Source organism: Hipposideros armiger, unplaced genomic scaffold (genome assembly GCF_001890085.2).
Source record: "Hipposideros armiger isolate ML-2016 unplaced genomic scaffold, ASM189008v1 scaffold_80, whole genome shotgun sequence".
NCBI lineage: Eukaryota > Metazoa > Chordata > Mammalia > Chiroptera > Hipposideridae > Hipposideros > Hipposideros armiger.
In genome coordinates this window covers 1,795,364-1,818,300 of record NW_017731430.1, presented here as the reverse complement: position 1 = coordinate 1,818,300, position 22,937 = coordinate 1,795,364, and the positions used below count along the sequence as shown (strand labels likewise).

The 22,937-nt window shown below is 38.0% G+C and overlaps 1 protein-coding gene across 10 annotated transcripts in view; it reads left to right on the top strand.

The window, feature by feature from the left end:
- STAU2 (staufen double-stranded RNA binding protein 2) overlaps window positions 1-22,937 on the top strand; it is a 233,840-nt gene that overhangs the window by 35,003 nt on the left and 175,900 nt on the right. For all 10 annotated transcript variants that reach the window (XM_019643612.1, XM_019643608.1, XM_019643615.1 and 7 more), the window contains one exon: window positions 182-317. In XM_019643612.1, the coding sequence (XP_019499157.1) occupies window positions 182-317 (136 nt within the window). The remainder of the gene's footprint in view (window positions 1-181; window positions 318-22,937) is intronic.

Here is a 22,937-nt window from a genome sequence, read left to right as displayed (position 1 = left end):
GATTTCATTAGAAACAATTTTCCTGTTTATGTAGTTTATTTATGCACTCCCTTAGAAAATCTTACAGATGTGCCATCTACTTCCACCTTCTTCCATGGTAATTATGTAATATAAAAATAACTTGCATGATTTCTTATGGAAATACTTCACTTGTGTGCCTTTAATATGTTTTTTTAAACAGGTAGTATAACTCCAACTGTGGAACTGAATGGGCTTGCTATGAAAAGGGGAGAGCCTGCCATCTACAGGCCATTAGATCCAAAGCCTTTCCCAAATTATAGAGCTAATTACAACTTTCGGGGCATGTACAATCAGAGGTTTGTATGCCTTTTCTGGTTTTGTTCTTATTTATTATTTTATGGATATTGTAAACGTTTCTGAAACTCAGAGTATTGTTATTGTAACGAATATTCACCTTGAGCATTTTGCATGGAATTAGGTAAATCAGGCTCACAGGGAATATTTAAAGGAATAACTTTTAAAAATAACTGGTTTTCAAGAACTAGTTTTGACTGAGTTATGAGAGGCCTGCATCGTTGCAGGTGGGACCACATTTTAAAGTCACCCCACAGTGTGGTCCTGACTTCCCAGCTGACTCGCTCACTTTGTCACAAGCAGATGCTTAGCTTAATTAGTTTTTCTTTTTTTGTCCGAATACATTGTAAACATGAGTGTTTATAATTTATAGGGAATCTGTTGGAAGGATTTACTAAGTCTTTCTGCACATTGCATAATTTTGTGATAGTTACAAGTATAACAGGATTCTTCTTTACAAGCATGGCAGAATTTTTTTTTAAGTTTATTTTTTTTCTGATCATTTATTAAAGTCATTTAACTCATCGTAGAGAATGTGGAACATGCAGCAAGTTAAAAAGAAAATATAAATAATTTGCAATCCCAGAATTGACCACCTTTAATATTCTGGTGTACATTTATTCTTTTCATATTTTGCATATAAATATCTTTAACCAAACTGGAGTTATCCTTTGTAGCAATTTCTATAGTACTTTATGGAGTTCTATAATATATGAACGATAAAATGCACACATCTTAAATGTTGTACATCTTGTGACTTTATTTTACTGCTTTATTTGTCTGTGTATTTATACTTGATTTGATGACTTTATACATGTGTATACCCTCGTGTGATCCCACCCAGACCAAGACCCAGGATGTTTCCACCGCCCCTGGGAGTTTCTTTGTCCCTGTTTGCATTTGTTACACCTGTCCCCAAAGTAACCACTGTCCTAGAGCCATAGAGTAGTTTGGCCTGTTGTTGAACTTCATATAAATAGACCCATACAGTATTTACTCTTTTGTGTCTGGCTTTTTTCCCCTTAATGTCATTTGTTTTGTTTTGTTTTGCTTGTTTGCTTTTGTTTTTTTGAGATTCATCCATGTTGCTCGTATCTGGGTTTTGCCCTTTTTTATTGCTGATCAGTGTTCCTTTGAGTGAATGTATCATAATTTGTTCATCTTGTCTAGCCAACATTGTGCCCTGTTTTCACTTCATATTGTGATCGTTTTTCATAGCTTTAAGTACTCTGAAAAATACTTTTGATGGGCATTAATGTTTCATATCGCCAAGGTATACTTTAGAAGTATATAAAGAGGCGTAAACAAGGAATACTTCATAAGTATACAAACAGTATACTTGTTTTGGTGATCTAGGTTGTCTCCCCTTTTTTTCACAATATATAAATAACGTTGCAGTAAACAATCTTTATGTACAAATTTTTGTTCATATCACTGATTTTTTTCCCTTTAAGATAGATTATTATAAGAGGAAGATTGACTCAAAAAGAATAGCGTATTGTCCAATTATTTTAAAGTTTGTACTGATTTCTCACAGTATATTCTGTTCCATTCTGACAACACACACGGAGTTTGAACACATTGTCTTGTTTGATAGTTAAAAAAATGGTATGTTTTTAAATTTTGATTTTATTGATTACTTGTGAGTCTGAACAGCTTTACAAATGTTTATTAGTTGTTTGTCTTTTTTGATTTGTCTATTTTAATTTCAAATTTTTATTGCATTACTTGACCAATCTTCAAATGTTTATATGTTGAGGGTTATTACATGAAATCTATTTTATTTGTTCAATTATCTTGCTTTTAAAAAAGATGGCTTTTAGTTTTGTATTTGTTTTCAGCGTACTACAGTTTTAAATGTTATATGGGCTAATCTGTTAATTAGTTTTTTTGTGATTTCTCCCACTGCTTTTCTGCCCTAAGAAATTCTTTCTCATGTGTGATCAGATATTTGCTGATGCTTTAAAAATTTTTTTTTATTGAGTATAATTGATTATACATGATATATAACACTGTGTAAGTTTAAGGTGTATGACATCGACTTGATATATTTATTTGCAATATGGCAATTTGTAGTGTTCATAAATACCTCTGTCATGTCACATAATTACCATTTCTTCTGGTGGGGGGGGTGCTGATGCTTCTCAGATCATTCCGTATATTTACTGACATGACGACTCAGAGGTGAGGAGAAGATATTTATTTAGTCTGTACATAATCTGATACGTTTTGGTGTCTTGTGTGGTAGTGGAAAGCTGACCATTTAAGACTTAGTCCTATTCAGATTGTAACGAACTCATTTAAATATTATTACTGCTCAGGTTCTCTGAGAAAAACTTGTGCAATCTTAGGCTTCTGCCCCACCCCGCCCCTCGCCTCCCAGGAATGTGCGTAGGGGTGGTAGGAACGGCTGCATTGTCCTGGGAGGAAGGGACAGGCCCTCATCTGTGTGGGCGTCCCGCCCTGTGGCACCTCTGCCCTTCTTCGTGCTGCCCCTTGTCCACCAGGTAGCTGGCGCCTCTCTCGCCTGCCCTGCCGAAACCTGCAGCTGGTGACTTGTAGCCCATCTTCCTCCCTTATGTAATCTTGGCGAGAGTTACTTCCGTCTTCTGGCTGTCTTGTTTTAAACCCCTAGCTCTCCTTGGCTCGCTGGGATGCTCTGTGCCATCCTGTTCTGTAGGGTCTCTCTTCCCAACTGTGGAGCTTCCAGTGGCAGGCTCATCAGCTCGCAACTTGGTGTCTGCACCACCTAGGAAGCAACAGGGACGTAACATTTGTCTTACAGTTGCTTCACGTTCTCTTTTTCTGTGTAACAGAGCCATTGCTGTTCTCGTCAGTCTGAGCTTACCTAATAGAAATCAAACTCTCTGCCCACGCAGTAAGCATAATAGATATGTTTAGTCACCTGGGTTAGGGACACCTTGTCTATTTTGTACTTGCAAGATGGTTTGCTTTTAATGTACTATATATATATATATATAATGAATAGGCTCATGAGGGTATTTAAATGTTTATTGTATTTGGATATCTATAGTTCTTTATTGAAATTTTGCTAAAGTTTTGATTAGTGAATTTATTACTCTTTTGAATTTTTAAATTGTGGTATAGATGACCTATAATATTATAATTTACTACTTTTCCACGAAAGAAATCTGGTGCTAAAGCAATGAAAAATCCGACATTAATCTCTGTCCTTAGGGAGCTTATGTTGTGGGGCAGACAGGCAGGAAGAGGCCATGGCTCGCTGAGAAGGTGACAGTTTTGACAGTGACCTAAAGGAAGAGAGGCAATAAGCGGTGTGACTGTCACAAGAGATAGGGGAGCATCCCAGCACGTGCAGAACCCCCAGGAGGCCATGTGGCTGAACAGAATGAACCAAGAGGCAGAGGAGTTCGCACGAAGATGTGACAGGGGTCATGTGGTTTGGTTAGGTTTGGTTTTTTCTGTTTTAGCTTTCCTGTTAAGAATGTTGATGGTTTTCCTTTGTTGTCAGTTCCTAGTTTCAAGATCTGACTTCACGGTTGTCATGAGGGGTGCAAGAATTTTATTTATGACTTCTCCAAAGGGTAGCGCCTGAGGCCATCCCCATTTCAGATAAAGTGGACTTTCCCTCCAGATTCTTCTTGGAGAGTCTTGAGGATTTTCTGTAGACCACAAACAGGGTCAGAAGAAAAGAGGGAAGTGTGTGTGGGTTCGATGCCAAGCCATGTTTTAACTTAAAAGCCCTCTGCTCCCAAAAGGGCAAACTTCATCATTACTCATGAGGCTGTGAAAATTACGATTTCACATGTGACCTCGCTTTGCAGATGATAACACCGAAGTGTGTCACAGGGAGTTTGGAGCCAACCATCAGAGGAGACTTTTCTCCTTATCAGATTCCAAATGAATCAGTAGCTTCTGGAGAAGGCAGGGAATGAAAGGTTAGGAAGTTTAAGAAACAGATATCATTTATAGGGGGTTTTAAAAAGGTCCTTTCATTTTCTACTTAAAATAATGTTAAGTAATAATTAGATAGTACCCATGCTCTTTTTTTACTCTGTTCTTTCCTGATGAGGTTGCTCCACTTGAACTCATTCAGAGGCCTAAGGAAGAACTCATAAAAAGGCCTTCCCCCGACCCCACCCCACCCCATTTTTGATGACTGGAGAAAAAAAGAGATTATTATTACAACTTGGATTATTAAGTAAGGTGTCTCCCTTTGTTACACCAAAGAATACATCCAGTTACATCATTTTCTTTATTGGAAACATCTTATGCTTTTGTTCTTCCACCTCTGTTACAAAAAATTATATACATTATCTCAAGGAATGGATTGGTTGAAATCAGGCCCTCTACAGACAATTTGTCCAATTTGTATATTCCCAGATGAAGAAAGCATTATTGCTTGGCTGATGGCAAGAAAGCCCCTGGTGGGCTGAGGCAGGCCGATGGCCTAAGCGCCACAACTCAGACTAGGTCATGTGAAAATGGGAATTTCTGCCCTCCGTAACTGGGAGGTCTCGGGACAATCGCAGGCATAGTTGGAAAAACGGCCTTAATATTGTTTCCCCCATTTTTAATTTCTCTTTCTAGCTCTTGTCTCATTTTTCTTCTGCTTGACTTTATTTTCAAAGAAACTCACTTCCGTTTGCTATACCTCATATGTTGCAGTCTTTAGACTTGTAGTAAGTTTTTGGTTTTGGCTAGTTCTTAGGAAAGTCTACCCCCCCAAAAACCAAAAAAAACCAAAGCCCCAAACTTTTGAGTGTCCATCTCAGAATTTGTCGTTCAGACAGGATTTAAGATAGGGGGAACTTTAATTGGCCAAGCTTGGCTTTGTACCCAGCCTGATGGGCAGGGTTTAGTCCCATGCAGACTGCTATGCAGAGCACACTTATTTTATATACTGACCAAAGACCAGGATTCTGAGGGAAGATCATTTCCATTACAGTCAGAACATTCAGTTCGAATCCTAGTTCTGATGCTTTTGGCTGGGATCTTGGACAGGGCACCGGGCCTCCTGCTTGCCTTATTGGCCGAATGGGGACAACAGTACCAACTGGAAGGGCCTTTGTGATGTCTCGTTCATTCAGCAAACGTTTACTGAATGCCTACTCTTGGCCACAGGTGTTAGAGTAGACTCTTTGATGGAAGACAGTCTCCTGGGCTCCAAGCCTACCAGGAGAGGCAGACACTGAAAAGAAACAGTGACAATGAGAGATGTGTTCATGCTCTGGGATGGAAACATGAGGGCAAGCCCTGACTCAGGTCGGGGCATCAAAGAAGCTTCCGGGAAGGAATTGACACTTGAGCTGATCTGCAAGGTCAACTAAAGTGTTAGCTAGGGGAAGAACGTTAGGGAAAGCAATCTAGGTTGGGGGAACCACGGCAAGGAATCCTGGAGTTTAGTTCAGTCCTGGACTTGGAAGGAGATGGCGTGTCTGGGACGAAAAGGTTGCAGTTCAGGCAGGGTACTGACACGGGTCCTCTCAGGTGTCATGCCAGGAGGTGTGGAGTTTATCCTGAAGGTGACTGAGAGCCACTGAAGGATTGTAAAATAATTGGACATCTGTTTAGGAATATTGCTTTGGCAGTATGTGGAAAATGGTTTGGACAGGCTTATCTTCTAGGGAGAAAGATGAGTTACAAGGATGTAGTAATGCAGGCTTAACTTGATGAGAGCCGGGGACAGTGAAGATGGGGAGGTGGGGACGGTGTCTGGGTGTTTACATGGTGGACTTGATAGCGCTAGGGAGTGACTGGAGGACAGGGAGAGTTAATGATAACTTGCACGGATCTGATTGCTAGTAATATTGTTGACAGTGGGAGGAGCTGGCGCAGGTCTTTGGAAAAATGAGGAATTCAGTTTTGACTCTGTTGAGTTTATGTTACCTATGAGATATTTGAGAGGAGTCATTTTATCATTCTTTAAATCTTCAGCGAAGGATGTGTGAAGACCACCTTTGGCGTGGAGGGCCTGTTGGAAGTACACATGGGAAGAGGAACTTCAGGCTCCATGGCTTCTCAAATAGGCATGTGAAACACATCTTGCAGAAAATGGCATTGTTTAGGATATACCCTAAGTTTGACTGACTCATCTGTTGTTCATTTACCCAGGATTTATACGTCCTTCCAAAAAGGATTTGGTTATCTTGTCTTGTCTTCATTCAGCTTGGAGCAGTTTCATGGCATGCACCCATGCCACGCACTGTCCTCAGGTGTGGCTGGTATATTTTGTGTCAGGATAGGTTTTGGTTGCCTTTGGCTAGGGTACCCAGTTCCTGGCCCAGCCACTTGTACCTGGGTTAGTCAAGTTGGCTTCCTCTTAACATGTGTGGTATGAGTCGTAGCAAGGTAACCAAGGGAAGAGTTTGGACTGTTTTGCCAAAAAGTTCCTTGTTCCTATGGGCAGACCCAGACACCTACCCGAGGCCCCATGGTCCCCCAGATTGCCCTGGAAATAAACAAACCTGTGAGGCTGGGAAAGAACTTGACGGACTGCTGTGGCTACCAGTGCACGTTTGATAGGGTGGAATAAATTTTTTGTAGTGTCAGAACTGATTCTATGGCATTATGTTAATTACCAGTAAAACTGGAAATAACCAAGATTTTAGTTTTATAAAATAGCTTGCTGATTATATTTTACTGATGACTGGCTTCTAATTATTGTGATGTTGATGTGCTCTTAATTTTGAGCTTGTTCAAGCTGCCAATTTAAACATTCTTCACTAGTTTGTAACGCCCCTTTAAAAAGCGTGTTGGAAAGTAGAACAGCTGAGAAGCCGAATAATAATATATATTTGGGTCAGTAGTGGTATAAACAGAAAGAAACCTGCAGTTCTGCTTCCGGCCACCAGATGGTGCTTGTATCCTGAGAAAACAACATACAATTGTGGAGGGGGGCGGGGGCGTTCACTTTGGCTCCTATTCCAGCTCTGGTGGTTAACTGAGAAGTGGAACCAGATGAAATCGCCAAGATTTGACCTTTTTTGACCTGTAAATATGTCAGCTTCATATGATTCAGCATAACAGAAAAAAGTCAGCCAGGTACACAACTTTGAAGCCTCTTGGATAAATGAACTAAATGTGAGGTGGTGAAAAATAGGAATTCATTCAAATATTATAGTTATATATAATTTGCCTTTTTTGTCTTATATCCCTTGGTTTGGGGAATGTATATTTTTTCTTTTATCATATGCTTTATACCTGGAATTTATGTAATAACTTTTCAAAATATTTCTTTTAAAAAGATTTCTTTATGAGGATATCATTTTATAGAATAGATGTAAAACTGAAAGATACAAGGCTAAAAGGCCACAATTTTAATATTTCTCATGTTTTCATAGGGTTACATTAATTACATTAAAATATTTTTTATTTAGGGGAAATAAATCTAAACCTACAAAAAAGAAACATTAAAAATGCATTGTCTTTTAAAACTCTTACAAGCCAGAGAAGAGAATTTGAACAGGTTACCAAAGCAAAGATGAGGGAGAATGAACTGGAATACGAAGCAAGGGAATCGGTGAGCCAGGGGGATGATTTCAGGGCAAATGGAGGATGATTCTGTGTCAGCAGCTCTTGTTTTAGGTAAGCTGCGTTTTAAATTAAGAATAGGAACTAGCGGACATTGTAACTCTTTAAAGCAAAACTCATTGCTTAGTAAGACTAGATGTGACCCCCTTCATTTTATGAGAGGGAAACACAACTTTTTCTTTGAAGTGAAATAGGAAGAGGGCCCCCAACGTTTGTTTCCCCAAGTATTAGATAAAAATCAGATTATTTAAAAAAAACATTTTAGGGGCTTATGCTTCTGGCTGTGATAGAGTAACTGGAACTAGACTTACCATCAACAATATCTAGGAAAACTAGGTAAGGTTCTTATATTATACGTGAACTGATATAATATGATGTGAAGGGAAGGGGTGGTAAGTTAAAGATGTATATTGATGCAGAGCTAAAAATAATAGTTAAAAATACAATCGTGGAAATAAAATGGAATCATAAAACAATCTAAAAGAAGGCAGAACACATGGGATAAATACAAAACAAAGAACTAGATGATAGACTTAAACCCAACCTTGTTGATAATTACATTAAATGTAAGTGTTCCAAACACTGTAGTTAAAAGGTAGAGAATGTCAGATTGGATAAAGGAACAGGAAATACAACTATGTGTGATGTACAGAAATCCACTCTAAATATAAAGACAAATTGGTTAAAAATAAAGGATGGAAAGTGATAATTCCATGCAAACACTAATCATAATAAAGCTCGAGTGTCTACGTTTATGTCAGATAAAGCCGACTCAGAACAAGAAATACTGCCAGGATAAAAATACCAATGAGGAAAGGGCAAAAATCATCAAGAAGACCTAATAATTCTAAATATCCATGCACCTACTAACAGGACTTAGAATAAGCAGACCAAAAACCAGTAAGACTATTGCTACTGCTATAGACTGAATTGGGTACCCACAAAATTCATACTTTGAAGCCCTAACACCCAGTGTGATGGTATTTGGAAATGGGTCCATTGGGAGGTAATTAGGTTTAGAAAGGTCATGAGGGTACAGCCCTTATGATGGGATTAGTGCCCTTACAACAATAGACACCAGACAGCTAGCTCTGTCCTCCACCCTCTCTCCCCCCAGCTACCTTGTGAGGATATAAGTCGGCCATCTACAAGCCAGGAACAGAGCTCTCCCCAGAAACTAACCATGCTAAGTACCTTTATCTTGGACTTCTAGCCTCCAGAACTGTGAAAAAACAAAACAAAAATTTATGTTGTTTAAGCCACCCAGTCAATGGTATTTTGTTATGGCAGCTCGAACTAACTAAGACAGTTGTAAAATTCAGTAACATTGTGAATCAGTGTCATAGAACTCTCCATCCAATGACAACAGAATATGCAAGTACATTCTTTTCAAGTGTACACGGAACATTCACTAAGAGAGATGTGCTCTAAGACAGTTCTCAATAAGTTTAAGTGAATCGAAGTAATATAAACCATGTTTTCTGACCGCAGGGGGATTGTTAGAAATAAATATCATAAAAATATCTGGAAAATTCCACAAATATTTGGAAATTGAACAACACATTTCTAAAAAATGCATAGGTCAAAGGACAAATCACAAACAATATTAGAAAAATATTTTGAACTAAGTGAAGATGGAACTGAAGCATGGAAATAAGCAGATGCTGCTATATGGGTATATGTCAGAACTCATTAACCAAGATCTTAAAATTGGCCCATATCATTATATGTAAATTTTACCTCAGTAAAGTTGACTTAACAGTACATTTTGTAATATATGATTTTTTTTGAAGCTAAAAATATTTCTAAGAGAGCATCATATTTTTGCCTCTCGCATTTGGCCAAAACCATTGTAAATGTCTCACTAGGGGCTAAAATAATATTTATCTCAGAGTGTTTGTGCATAAAATCATGTAAATTGCTTAGCTACTGCTTTGCTCAATAAATGTTATTTAACTGTTAGCCTTTATTATATTGTAGGTAATGTAGTCTGGTTATAAGTACAGACTGCGGAGTTAGAATGGTAGCTGTGTGGATTTGAGCAGGTTACTCAACCTGCATTCTTGATAAGTCATCTGTAAATTGGGGAGAATAAGTTATGCTTCCTCATAGTGATTTTTTTCAGGGTTAAATATAACAATTCTGTGACCACAGATGGCCCATCACCTGACGTTACCATAGCGCTTTTAGTTCCTTAAACAGAATTTAAATATCAGTGCATTTACTCTGGGACATTGTTATTTGAGAGGTTTTTAAAAATTCACACCTGCCCGGGGCCGGCCGAATGGCTCAGTTGGTTAAGAGCTCGCTCAAGAGTTTGAGCTCTGAGCAACAGCGGTTCGAGGCCAGCCCGAGCTGAGCAGCCGCTAAGCTGCCAATAGGTAGCAGGATGGCTCAGCTACAAAAAAAAAAAAAAAAAAAAATTTCACACCTGCCCAATTAAAAAGAATCAGGCTATGATTCTATTGTAATTTCTGAATATATGCTTTAAAGAAGGAATGATTGAGTCTTTAATACAAATATGCATACTTTGGGCCTTCTGTTGGAATTCAGTTGATCCTGGAATAATTCTGACATTGTAGCCCAGAGTTACTTCTCCCTTGGAAAACTGTGGTGCACATCAGCAGTTGTTAACTTGGGATTTAAACATGAGCCTCTGAAAATTTGTACCTTTTGTGTCATTGTTTGCAGCATTTTAGACGTGCACTTCTGCCTTGTCGTAGCTCGATAGCCATCCATTTTTATTTTCGATCCTTCAACTGTCTTACTGTCATTCTCCAAGAATGCCTAGTCTGTGTTTCCTTACCACTGAATTTAGCATTCAAGTACTAATAACTTGGTAATAAATTTTCTATCATACAAATTCAGACTCTATACTCCTTTGTTCTGCTCTTCTAGGCAGTCAGGCAGGGCCCAAGGTTCACCACTTAATTTTGGATTAGAGACTGTTTAAAATATCTGGTAAGTTTATTAAATAAAGAACTTTTTGCATGTCATACAATTTTAACATTTTTCATATTCCCCTAAAACAAAAACAAAAGCAGAAGTAAACACAGCCAATTCTGAAATACAAAGATGACTTTTTATAATTGTGAGTTGGCCGTCTTATTTTATTTGGCCACTTTTTGTAGCCTGCTCTTGAGATCCTTTTTGAGTTCTTTATGTTAAAAGTTTCAAACTTTTTCTCCATAAAGGTGAATATAAGGAAAATAACACCAAAAGAATAATGACTATATTCTAAATCCCCCCCCCCCTTTAAGTTTGTCATAATTCTTTAGGAAAACTTCAGCCATGATTTAAGTGTGATTCACATTTGTGTAATTCACAAATGCTAAATTCATAATTTTTTTACCAAAAATGGTCTATCCATTTAACCCTAAATTTGTTTTTAAAATTTCGAGCATTTTTGTCCTGGATTAGGGGAAATAAACAGCATTCTCTATTGTTTTAATTGAGACTAATTTTATTAATCTATTGCTCAAGGTCTGAAAACCTCTAGTACAATATTTAGTTCCCTTTATTTGTGTTTGAAGAAATGCTCTCTCATAAATGTCTTTTTGTTTATTTACTTGTATTTAAAAAAAAATATCAGGGTAAAGGGACATTCAATTTATGGAAATCTTTTTAGTGTGGCCTGTGACATAGATGAGTGGGTTTTCTGTTTTTAGAAATGTATGAAGAAAATTCATACTTGGTTGCTAATGTTAACTGCGGGAAATTTGAAAAATCTGAAACCTTTTTATTTTCCTCTTTGGTTTGGAGTGTTCCTTTATGAATCGAAAAACAATATTATATACCAGGCATTTTTCCTTAATACAATTGCTTTTTATGTATTTTCTTGAACTATTGATTTTTAGTGAAGGGTTTGTCAAGTTTTTAGTGTTAATTGAATTTAGAAAGAAATTTAAATAAGGTTTTTAATGCAAGTGATGTGACTGTTAATAATGAGTGTTTATCTTGCATGTTTATAGAAGTTTCTGCAATAATAGCATTTCTTGGAAATGGAATATTGTCGCAAATAAATTCTGGGCAAGATTTTGGGTGATAATCAAAACAGGCAATGTTTCAAAGTTTGTTTTTATGTTGGTTACTGGAAACTTAGAATGCTAAGTATTTTCTCATAGAATGATTTTGGTAAATGGTGGCAAAGATCCCAAGATAGCCCATAAAAACTCATTTTAATCACAGTGAACAGTGTACCTTGTAAATAGTTCTACTTTGGGTTCCGAGGAAAATTTTCCCCTCGATGCCACCTGATCTGTAGGAGTGAGGGTCTTTTCAACTCTAACAATAGCTGGAGCAGAAAAGAAAAGGAGATTCCAGACACCATCGGGGGCCACGGAGAGAGACAATTTTACGGAGGGAGACAATTTTCCCATCCACAGTTTTAATTTCAAATTGTTTATTCATAGAAGCCAGTTTAGTCAGCCCAAGGAAGGGCTGGTGCCTTCAGTGTGGGGCGTGCTTTAGGAGAAGGCTTAATGACCAGGTGGACAAGCAGCCAGAAAGGCAGCTGAAGATGGAAAAAGTGACCGAGGCAGTGACTTAGCCCAAGGCACTATGGGTAAGATGTGCCTTCGAACAGTGGGTAGAATCTAATAGTGCAACCTGGAGTGGGTAAGGGGTGGGGATGGCATGCTAGAACAAAGCAATTTAAATATTTTATAGGGAAATTTCTGCTTGTTTAGGCTTTCTATATCTTTACTCTTTCCCCCTCCCTCCACTTGATCTATCTTGTATCGAGAGTGGTATATGAAAATGTCATAGCATTTGGGTGCTTCTGTCTCTATATCCTTGCATCTTCTGTAGTTTTGAGTTCATAAAGGTAGTTGCTGTGTTATTTGGTACATAGATATTCATAACATATATTATTTGAGAATTGCAGATTTTAGCGCTAAGAATGTCCTTTGACATTAATGCATTTTAGCCTGAATTCTATTACACTTGGATATCAGGATAGCAATCACTGTTTTTGTTTTTGTTTTTATTAGCCTAGAATACCTTTGTCTATCCTTTTGTTGTTAGCCTTTCTCTGTTTTTGGTATGTCTTTTGTATGCAGCATAGTTGGGTCTTGCTTTATGAGATGAATTAAAAACCTGTTTATTTTAAGCCCAACACATATTTGCCTTGAGAAACAAAATAAGGCTTTTCTTGATAGCCTGATTAGGGATAGGTTGATAGTATGTACTGTTGGGTGTTGGCCATCTGCTGCTTCAGAGTTTTGGTGAAGATGTATTTGAAGTGCATGATAAGATAACAGTATTTGTTTATCAGCAGACAAGTATTGAAATTAATAGTATTTTTATTTTTCTACCCTTTCTGAGTATGCCAAATTAAAGAAGTGTAAGCATAAGAATAATGGATATAATTAACAGTCATTTGATAAGTCTTAGGAATGCTTTTTGGGGGTATTTCCTAGAAATTGAGAAACTGGATAATTGTAATAAATGTGCAACTCATCATATTGCAAGTCAGGGAGTTTCTAGTTCTTAGCCTTCAACAAATTGCAGCAGGACCTAATCAAGTTGTCAGTTGCCACAGCATTAAAAATAATTTCTGATGGTACCGTGTTTTCCCGAAAATAAGACCTAACCGGAAAATAAGCCCTAGCATGATTTTTCAGGTTGCTCGTAACATAAGCCCTTCCCCAAAATAAGCCCCAGTTAAGATCGTCAGCCAGACATGATTGTTTGAATAAATGTAGATTTTTTTACATGAATAAATGAATAAATGTTGGAGCAAAAATTAATATAAGACCTGGTTTTATTTTCGGGGAAACATGGTAGATCACAGTATAAATTGTGACCGAAAACAACTTTTGCTATTACAAAATTGGAGTGATTGACTTCTTTAAAAAAATTTTTTTTTAAAGATTTTATTGGGGAATTGGGGGAAGGGGAATAGATAAGTTGCTATTGTTTTATTCTTCAGTCTAGTTGTGGAGGATGTTGCTTCACTGGCCTAAGCTGGCACCATCATTGCGCTCTTCCCAGGTGAGGCAGATCAGTTGCCGGCTTCTGGATGGCCCATCATGGTGGCTGCTGGCCGCTCACACTGGCTGCTGGCTACACACGGTAGCTTATGATAACCCGCTGCCACAGGGGCTGCAGCCTACGCCGTCGCCGGCGACTCACGGCAGCCCAGCTCCAGGTTGAGCTGTTGTTCAGCATCTTAGCTGTGGAGGGCAGTGTCACTGGCCCTCATATGTGGGATCCGAACCGGGGCCCTCTGGCATCCCAAGCCAGTTCTTAACCATCGCGCCACTCGGCCGGCCCGGTGATTGACTTCTTAATGTGAATTATGATTATACCTACCTAGAAAACTGTGAAATAATTAAATTGAGAACCTATCTCATTTTAGCAGTAAGAAATATTCTTATGTAGCTACAACTATATATATACATATATATACATATATATATATGTATATATATATTTAAAAAAACTCTATCCATCTCACTAAGAAGCATGCCCAAGAGGATTTACTTTTTAAAATTATCATAGTTTGTAATATTTATGTTGTTCCATTAATTATCTGCTAATAATAATTGCAATAATGGATTATTCTACAACATTTTGAAACATATGTTTATGGATGGTCACAGGAAATGTAAACTTCTAAAATTTTTGTTAATATCCGTATTTTTGATACTTTCAGGTGTAAAATTAACAGAGTTCATGTATTGGGTTGTCGGGAAAGTCATGACACAATTTTGCATTGAAAAACAGAAAAATATGTCATGACTTTCCTAACGACCCAGTATTTTTGAAGTAGATGAGGAAAGATATCAACTTGTTACGATATTTAGGTTCCTTTGGGTACATTTAAAAGGAGTGACATAACACTTTTATCTTAAAATATCAATATTTACAGTAAACCAGGAACTGCACCCTTTGCAAATATTTAGGCTTCTAATGAAAAATTTTAGGTTTCAATTAAAATTTAAGATGTCATAAAAGTGTGCCAGAATATATGTAGTTTTCAGAATTCTGTATGGGGTCAGCATTAAGTCTGCAGACCACTGCCATAGTCCCATTTGAAGAGAAGCTGAATAGAGATGACAGTTGTGGAATGCAGAGAAGGTGTATATTTTTATCTTGATTTTTTACATGAATAGGCAAATATGGTAGTTTGATGAAAATGGCCTGGTAGTTTTAAAAGTTTTGAACAAGAATATAGCAGTCTTAACTCATCTTTTGAGCCCACAGTGAAATCTTATTTTCCTTCTGTTATTTAAGATAATTCTCCCATTTATAAAATAATAAAATTGTATTTATCATCAGTATTTCTGGTGGTGTACAGGTAAAAATATCTTGAACCATTAGAGGGCAGCATGAATTTATTCATGGAATTAGCTTTTACGACATGAATGCTTTGAGTCGTAGGCTTAATGTAAGTATCATTTAAATTAACTATGAAGTTTTTTAGTTAAAATTCAAGTCTTAATATAATAAAAAAGTGATATCATTATCAAAGTAATGATAGCATTACTTTTTCGACTTTCTTCTCTCACCTCCCCTGCCCCTAAGTATATTAGAGCTTTTTTAAATTTTGGAAAGTGGCACAGTTTGATTCTAAACCTAATACTTATCTTGATTTTTAGCCGAAGAATTACCTAAGTCAGTTACGAGGTGCTCTGTAAAAAAAGAGATTTGAAGACAAATTTGGGAAATGCTGCATACCGTATCCCTCTTAAAAATTCCTTAAAGATTCTTAAAGATGTCATGCAGAAAACTATTTATCTAAGTTGTTCCCAACCCTGGCGGAACATCAGACTCTCCTGGAAAGCTTAAACACGTCTGATGCCAGGCTCTATCTAGACTAATTAAATCAAGAGGTTCTGGTTGGGGAATGTGAACACCAGCATTTTAAAAAGTTCCCCAGGAGCCGGCTGAGTGGTGCGTTGGTTAGGAATCGGCTTGGGATGCCAGCGTTGAGCAGCAGGGCCTTGGTTCGCATCCCACATGAGGGCCAGTGACGCTGCGCCCTCTACAACTAAGATGCTGAACAACAGCTCAACCTGGAGCTGGGCTGCTGTGAGTCGACGGCGACTGTGTAGGCTGCAGTGGGCTGCCATGAGCTACCGTGAGTGGCTGGCAGCCAGCATGAGCTGCCATGAGCCGCTGTCCAATGGCCGGCAAGTGACTGCTTCATCCAGGAAGAGCACAATGATAATACCAACATGGGCCAGTGAATGTCCTCCACAACTAGACTGAGGAACAAAAGGGCAGCAACTTGTCTGTTCCCCTTCTCCGATTCCCCAATGCTGTTCCCCTCCCCCAAATTCCCAATAAAATTGTAAAAAAAAAAAAAAAAAATTTCCCCAGGAGATTCTAGTGTCCAGCCATGGGACACACATTACCCTCTATTAACGTCAAGGATTATTTTATGAATTGCTGGGTTAAGTAGTCACAGAACTGTTAAACGCCTTAAAATAGAAGGTAAAAATTACAGTGAACCACGATCCTCAGGGAATCAGTTGTTCTGGACAGCAAAGCTTTTCAAATGGCTGAGGATTTACCCCTTTTTGAAAACAAAGAGTTTTCTTGTTTCAATAATTGTGGATAGAAATATTTCTAAAAGTTAAAGCATACATTTTTCATATTAAAACAATGCCACAATTTTGAATATGAAGAATCTTTCATGTTGACTCAGTGTTGTAAGCCTTGTGACATACATACATGGTTTGTCCTTATGCCAGATAAACGTAGACATCAGTTTCTTGAGTACCCAAGTCTGCCGTTGTTACTTTCTCAGTCATCCGTGGCTGTCAGATTGTCATCTTTTTCTTGTTGCGGGTCAGTATATCTCTGGATAGCAGGGCTCTTTAATTTAATACTGTTAAACGGTTATTGTCTTGAAAACATATTGTAGTTAGAATTGGGAGCAAAGTAAGCGTAACAAGACTTTGAATCAGGCCCTATAGGGGCTCCTCTGGGTGTGAAGTACTTGAGCTTTATTTAGTCCATGGATTTTTTGATTTCTGAATTTATTTTTCCCTTCATCCATTTTGAGTTTCTTCTGCATTTTAGGTAGAACGAAGTTGCCAGTTAGCTAAATACAGGTTTGGTGAACTTAAATGTATATATACATTATATATATTATATATAACTATATATATGATGGTGAGTTGTATATGTATTAAGGGGAAAGAAAGGGTTCATTTGTGCATGATCCCCCCCCCTTCTTAATTAAAGTTTATTGGGGTGACAAGGGTTAGTAAAGTTGCATAGGTTTCAGGTGCACAATCTGTAATCCATCATCTATATATCCCATTGTGTGCTCACCACCCAGAGTCAGTTCTTCCATCACCATATATTTGATCCTGTTTACCTTCATCTACCACCCCCCACTCCCCCCTCCTCCACTTCTTTTGAATATAGGAGTTCGCCCATTGCCCACCCCCTCTCTTTCTCTCTCTCTTTTAAGGTGAAACTTACTTTCCAAAATGAGATTTGCTAGTCAGTATTGTACACTCTAAAGACATTGTGTGCCGGGTTTGATAATTTTTTTTCATGCCACCTCTACAAAGATGTCTTTATTAATGTGACCTTTTTATTCGGCATTGCTTCTCTTCTCCCATCTAGAGTCCTCATGTACTTTTCCTCAGCTGTTCTTTCATTACCTTTGTCGACAGAGCCTCTTCTTGGGAACCAAAAAGGAACCTTTCTTTTGTATCTTTTTGATTTTTTGGTGTAACAACCTCTGTTCACTGATTTCAAAAGAAAAGAAAAGATAGGACTGTAGGATTTTGGAATTTAGAAAAACCCTTTTCTGTGAATTGTGGATTAAAAGTCAACAGAGATAGATGTTGATTCCACATAAAATATTTCCTAACATTATGATCTGAAGTATAAGGAAGTGTCCTACATTTGATAGCATTTAAATGGAAGTGGTGTCATCTGTCAGAGATACTGACGAGAGGTTTCCTTTCTTGGCTTGATGTAGATGAATGACTTTTAAAACTTCTTTGACTAACCTGTGGTATGGGATAGTTTTTAATGTTATGATCCAGTATGTGTATGTACACACACACACACACACACACACACTCACACATACACACGCCCATGCACACGCATATACAGGTATACACGTATATGTACATATGTAACTAACAGATTTATGAAACAAGTGTGTTGTACTTAATATTTTCTATTTTATTCAGTGAAAAATACTAGTTGTGATTCACTAAATTCATTTCAACCTGTTAATGGGTCATCATTTGTACTTTGAAACCCAGTAATCTTGATGACTTCTAAGGTTCCTTCCAAGGCCAAGATTCTGTGTCACTATGAATCCGTATTCTCATGGAGACTTAAACTTTATCAAACAGCAGGGAGGCAAGTTAAATTAGGAATGATATTAGGAATTTCCTTAAGACACCTGGATGTCCAGTTACCTCAGAGGTGTCATCAAAAAGTATAGACTCGCCATCTAAAATCTGTGGTTTAATTAATACCATTGTGCCAATGGTAAGTTTTTAGCTTTGACCAATGTCCTGTGGTTATGTGAGATGCTGGCTAATGTGAAGGAATCCTAGGAGAAGGATAAATAGATGCTCTCTCTACTGTCTGCACCTTTTAAAAAAACGTTTAATATTATTCCAAAATCAAAGTTAAAAGTATAGAAAAGGACCTTTGAGTAGTACAGTGCTCTCAAACATGCTATCCAAAACCTTAGAGTTTTTCCCTGTTTGTAATTTTTTTGTGCTATTTTGATGATAATACATTATAAAGTTCACTGTCCTCAACAGTAAGTTTTAACAGGACTCCTGAGTTGGAGAAAGAAACTTAGTAAGCAGTATTAAAGCTGAGTTTGCTAATTCTGCTTGATAGTTGACTGAGAGTTCTTTTTGGGATTTTAGAACTAAGAGAAGAATTAGTAGAATAAATTCTTTGAAGATGTTAAGAGAAATTGGAGAAAGGGGTCAAAAGGTAGAAAAGCAAAAAGGCAGTTGACATCAAACAAGACAAATTTTGAATCAGATTCAAAATATTGACTTCATATATACATATTTGTTTTTATATACACTAATGTATACACATACTGTATATATACTCAATATATAAAAACACTGATGTACATACCTTTTATTTCTAAAATGATGAAAATAAAACATCACATTCTAAATCTTTAAGATAAAAAAATACTCCATTCACTAGCCACGTGGAATACAGTAGTGTGGCTGAGGGACTTAATTTTTAATTGCATTTAGTTTTAATTACTGATCTCAGTGACTCTAAGAACAAAGCCCTGAGGCACCTGCCTGGTGTGGGACTTACTGGACCTGCCCCTTCTGGTCTAAAGTGTCAAAGGCGTAAGGACCTCTTCCTCTAGGACTGCCGCCTCCTAGCCTGAAGCTACTGTTAGGCCAAACCCAGGGCCCATGTACCATTTTTAGATGGACACTTGGCATCGCAGAGGCCACCCGGGTTAATGTCCCACTCCACTCAGCCTCAGTCCCCGTCGGAAGGGAACTCCCTGACGTGGGAATCAGAGGCAAGGGGGGGTCCTTCCTGTCTGCGTGTGACACGTGACTGGGAAGTCAGCACGCGCAGGCGGACTGTTCACCAAGTGTACCGCGCCCATCAAAGGGTGCAGTTACCTGGCGTGGAGATATTTCATTAGAGCAATGTTGGAGATGAAGCTGCAGAGGGTGGGCAAAGGGGAGAGCCTTGAGGCCTACCCTAGGAAACTGGGCCTTCATCTTATGTGGGAGATGAAGGTCTTTAGGGAACAGGAAATGTGACCACAATTGCATAGAGAGGCAGTAGAAGGGTAAGAGTAGTTGGGGGCGGGCCGGCCGAGTGGTGCGTTGGTTAAGAGCTGGCTTGGGACGCCAGCTCTGAGCAGCAGGGCCCCGGTTTGGATGCCACATGAGGGCCAGTGACACTGCGCCCTCTACAGCTAAGATGGTGAACAACAGCTCGCCCTGGAGCTGGGCTGCCGTGAGTCGCTGGCTATGGTGTAGGCTGCAGCCCCTGCTACAGTGGGCTGCCATAAGTTACCGTGAGTGGCTGACAGCCAGCGTGAGTGGTCGTCCAATGGCCAGCAAGTGAGTGCCTCACCTGGGAAGAGCGCAATGATAACACCAACATGGTTCAGTGAAGTGACGTCCTCCACAGCTAGACTGAAGAACAAAAGGACAGCAACTTGTCTGTTCCCCTCCCCCAATTCCCCAATAAAATCTTAAAATAAAATAGTTAGGGGTACATCAAGCAGGAGACTGTTAGAATAAAAACAAAAACAAAAGCAAAAAAAGTGTAATGATACAAGCTCTCTGGTAGGTGTTGAAAAAGGGTGGGAGCACATTATTCTGTCTCCTACTTAAGGAGCTGAGTCTAGAAGATTTGGGAGATGATTTCAGTAGAAAGATCAGTGCTCTGAGAGAGGAGGGTCGGAGCGCTGTGGGAGCACAGCCGAGTATGTTGGGCCCAGGTTTCAGGTTTGTAGATTAATACTGTTAATACTGGAAGAGCTTTCACAAAGTTACTACTTAGAAATAGTCTCACAGTACTTCGAAACTTAGACCCTGAAGGGATATTTATCTAATCCGTACAGACGAGAAATTTTTCAAAGTGTGTTCTGAGGAATATTAGTTTTTTGGGGGATGTTAAGAAGTCCTGTACAGAAAAAGGAATTGAGTAAGTTGGGAGAATAGTAGATTAAACCAAAGGATTTCTTTACCGCAGGAGTTCTCAGAACTCATGATATGCTTATGTATGTTATAAATCTTCTAGAAATGTCTGTAATGTAGAGCATTTCCCATATCGTTTGGCCCTGGACCCTGTTACGTTAATGACTCACGTATGGATGCAGAACAGACTTTAGGAAATGCTGGCTTATGTGATTTGCCCAAGATCTTAACAACTGGTTAAAGGTAAGCTACAACTACAATACAGTTTCCATGACTATCCTGTGATTATTCTAAGATGTTTCAGTATTACCATGCAGAACGGCATTAACTATGAAAAGGCCAGAATTCTGTGGCCACATTTTAATACTATTTTACATGTGGGGTGAATGAAATTCTAAATTTGGCATAACTATAACTAATAAATCCATTATAGTTCAATGGGCAAATATTATATAGAACAAATTTAATTCCACGTGAAATTTATGGCCTAAGACTGTGTCACAAAAATAACATTTTTCTGTTTTATTACCTCTTTTTTTGTGGCTTTGAAATATTAAGCATACTTCATTTTAGCTTTCTTAGTTTGAGTTAAGTCGTTATTTTGGCAGATAATGCTGTTTTAGAACTTAATACATTGGAAAAATAATGGTGTAATAAAAATGCAACAGTATTTGTAGTCTTATTATAAAAAGGAACGTTTGGAAGGTCTTACAAGTAACTATTTTTCATGTATTTCTAGATCAGGGATTGGCAAACTGTAGCAGATGGGCCAAATCCAGCCTGTTGCCTGGTCCACAATCTAAGGCTGTACTTTTAAAAATTATTGAAAAAAAAACCAACAGAAGAATAACATTTTGTGATGTGTGAAAATTATATGAAATTCAGATGTCAGTGACCATTATAAAGTTTACTGGCGCACAGCTCCACTCATGCATTTATGTATCTATCGTCTATGGCTGCTGTCACACAACAACGGCGGGGTTGAATAGGTGTGACAGAAACCGTACGACCTGTAAAGCCTGCGATATTTACTCTCTGGCTCTTTGCAGAAAAAGTTCGCTGACCCCTGATCTAGATTAATGAGCAACAGAGTTTATGGGGTTATTTTATAAGTCTAAGTATATGTATGGAATATAGGAAACTATGTTTTATGTGTAACTGATCTCTAAATAAATGTCTTCTAATAATTTCCATTTATTTGTCCTGCTAGTTCTATTCCCTCTTTTTCTGGTAGAAGATGTATAAGTTTTATTTTAACGTCAATTAATTTCTTCTTTTTTCCTATTTATCAGTTAACAGTATATAATGTCATATATTGTGATAGGAAGCCCTTGGATTTGGAGAGTATTTTTTGGTAGAATACACAGAAATTTGGAATAATTTTATATTCTTCCCATATATTTGATTTATGTGGAAAACTGTTATATTTGAAGTTGACTTGGATAGACTAAGTCTTTGTAAAAAATAATTATTTCATATGATCATATAAGCAGCAGAATGGTATTCTTGTTAGATTTAGTTGGCCCAGTGAATGAATAATTGACTTTTTTCCCCCAACGCAACTGGAATAAACATTCTTAGAATACTTCACTTCTTTGATTTGAATGCTGCTACTAGATTAATTATAAGTTTTTATTATGTGTTCTTTTTGGTAGCCCTCTTCATGGCTATTAAGAGGGCTGATTTTGTTTTTGTTCCCAGATATATGAACACATTAGCAGATGAACTTATTTCTTTTTGTAAATTTTGTGGTTTGGGAGAAGTGAAACAATATCAAACCAGAGTGAGAATCATGAAATTACCGAGTCTTGTTCAAAATTATGTAAAACACGAAGTTTTGAAGAAGCAGCTTGAAATATGTAGATACCCCTAAGATGCTTAAACATGACTTTTCAATATAACTTTTAGTTTCAGTTGGGATACACTTATCTTTATCCTGAGTCCTCTGAGAGGGCTGTAGCAGCAGATACCAAGTATGGCTCGTTAGCACCTCCCTACTAACGCTTCGTTTATGAGGAAGAAAGCTAGCTGGATGGCATAGGCTTCCATGTCTTTCCTTTCAGCATCTCCTTCCTCTCCCAGATCTCGCAATACATTGTCCTTGCTCGCACAAGCGAAAGCAGCAGTCCTTCCTTCAGAGAGTATAAGAAACATTATACACAGTCTCCATGTTTAAAGAACTTCTGAGCAGTCACAAATTGTGGTCTTATTCCTTTGTTGGTAACAGGTACAAAGATAAATTGAGTAAAATACATTTTTAAAGAAGATTTGACAAGTGGATTTAAAACCCAGAGGAAAAGCTATTTCCCTGTTGTATTCTGCCTTCCCTTGTTTTTTGTTGACGTAAACTGTCAGTGTTTTTTTGGTCCAATGAATATAATAAATTTAGTATGCTCTCCACATATACACACTAAAACCCCCCAAAGGAACCCCAAAACCAAAGGAGCTAGTAAAAGTCACGTATCA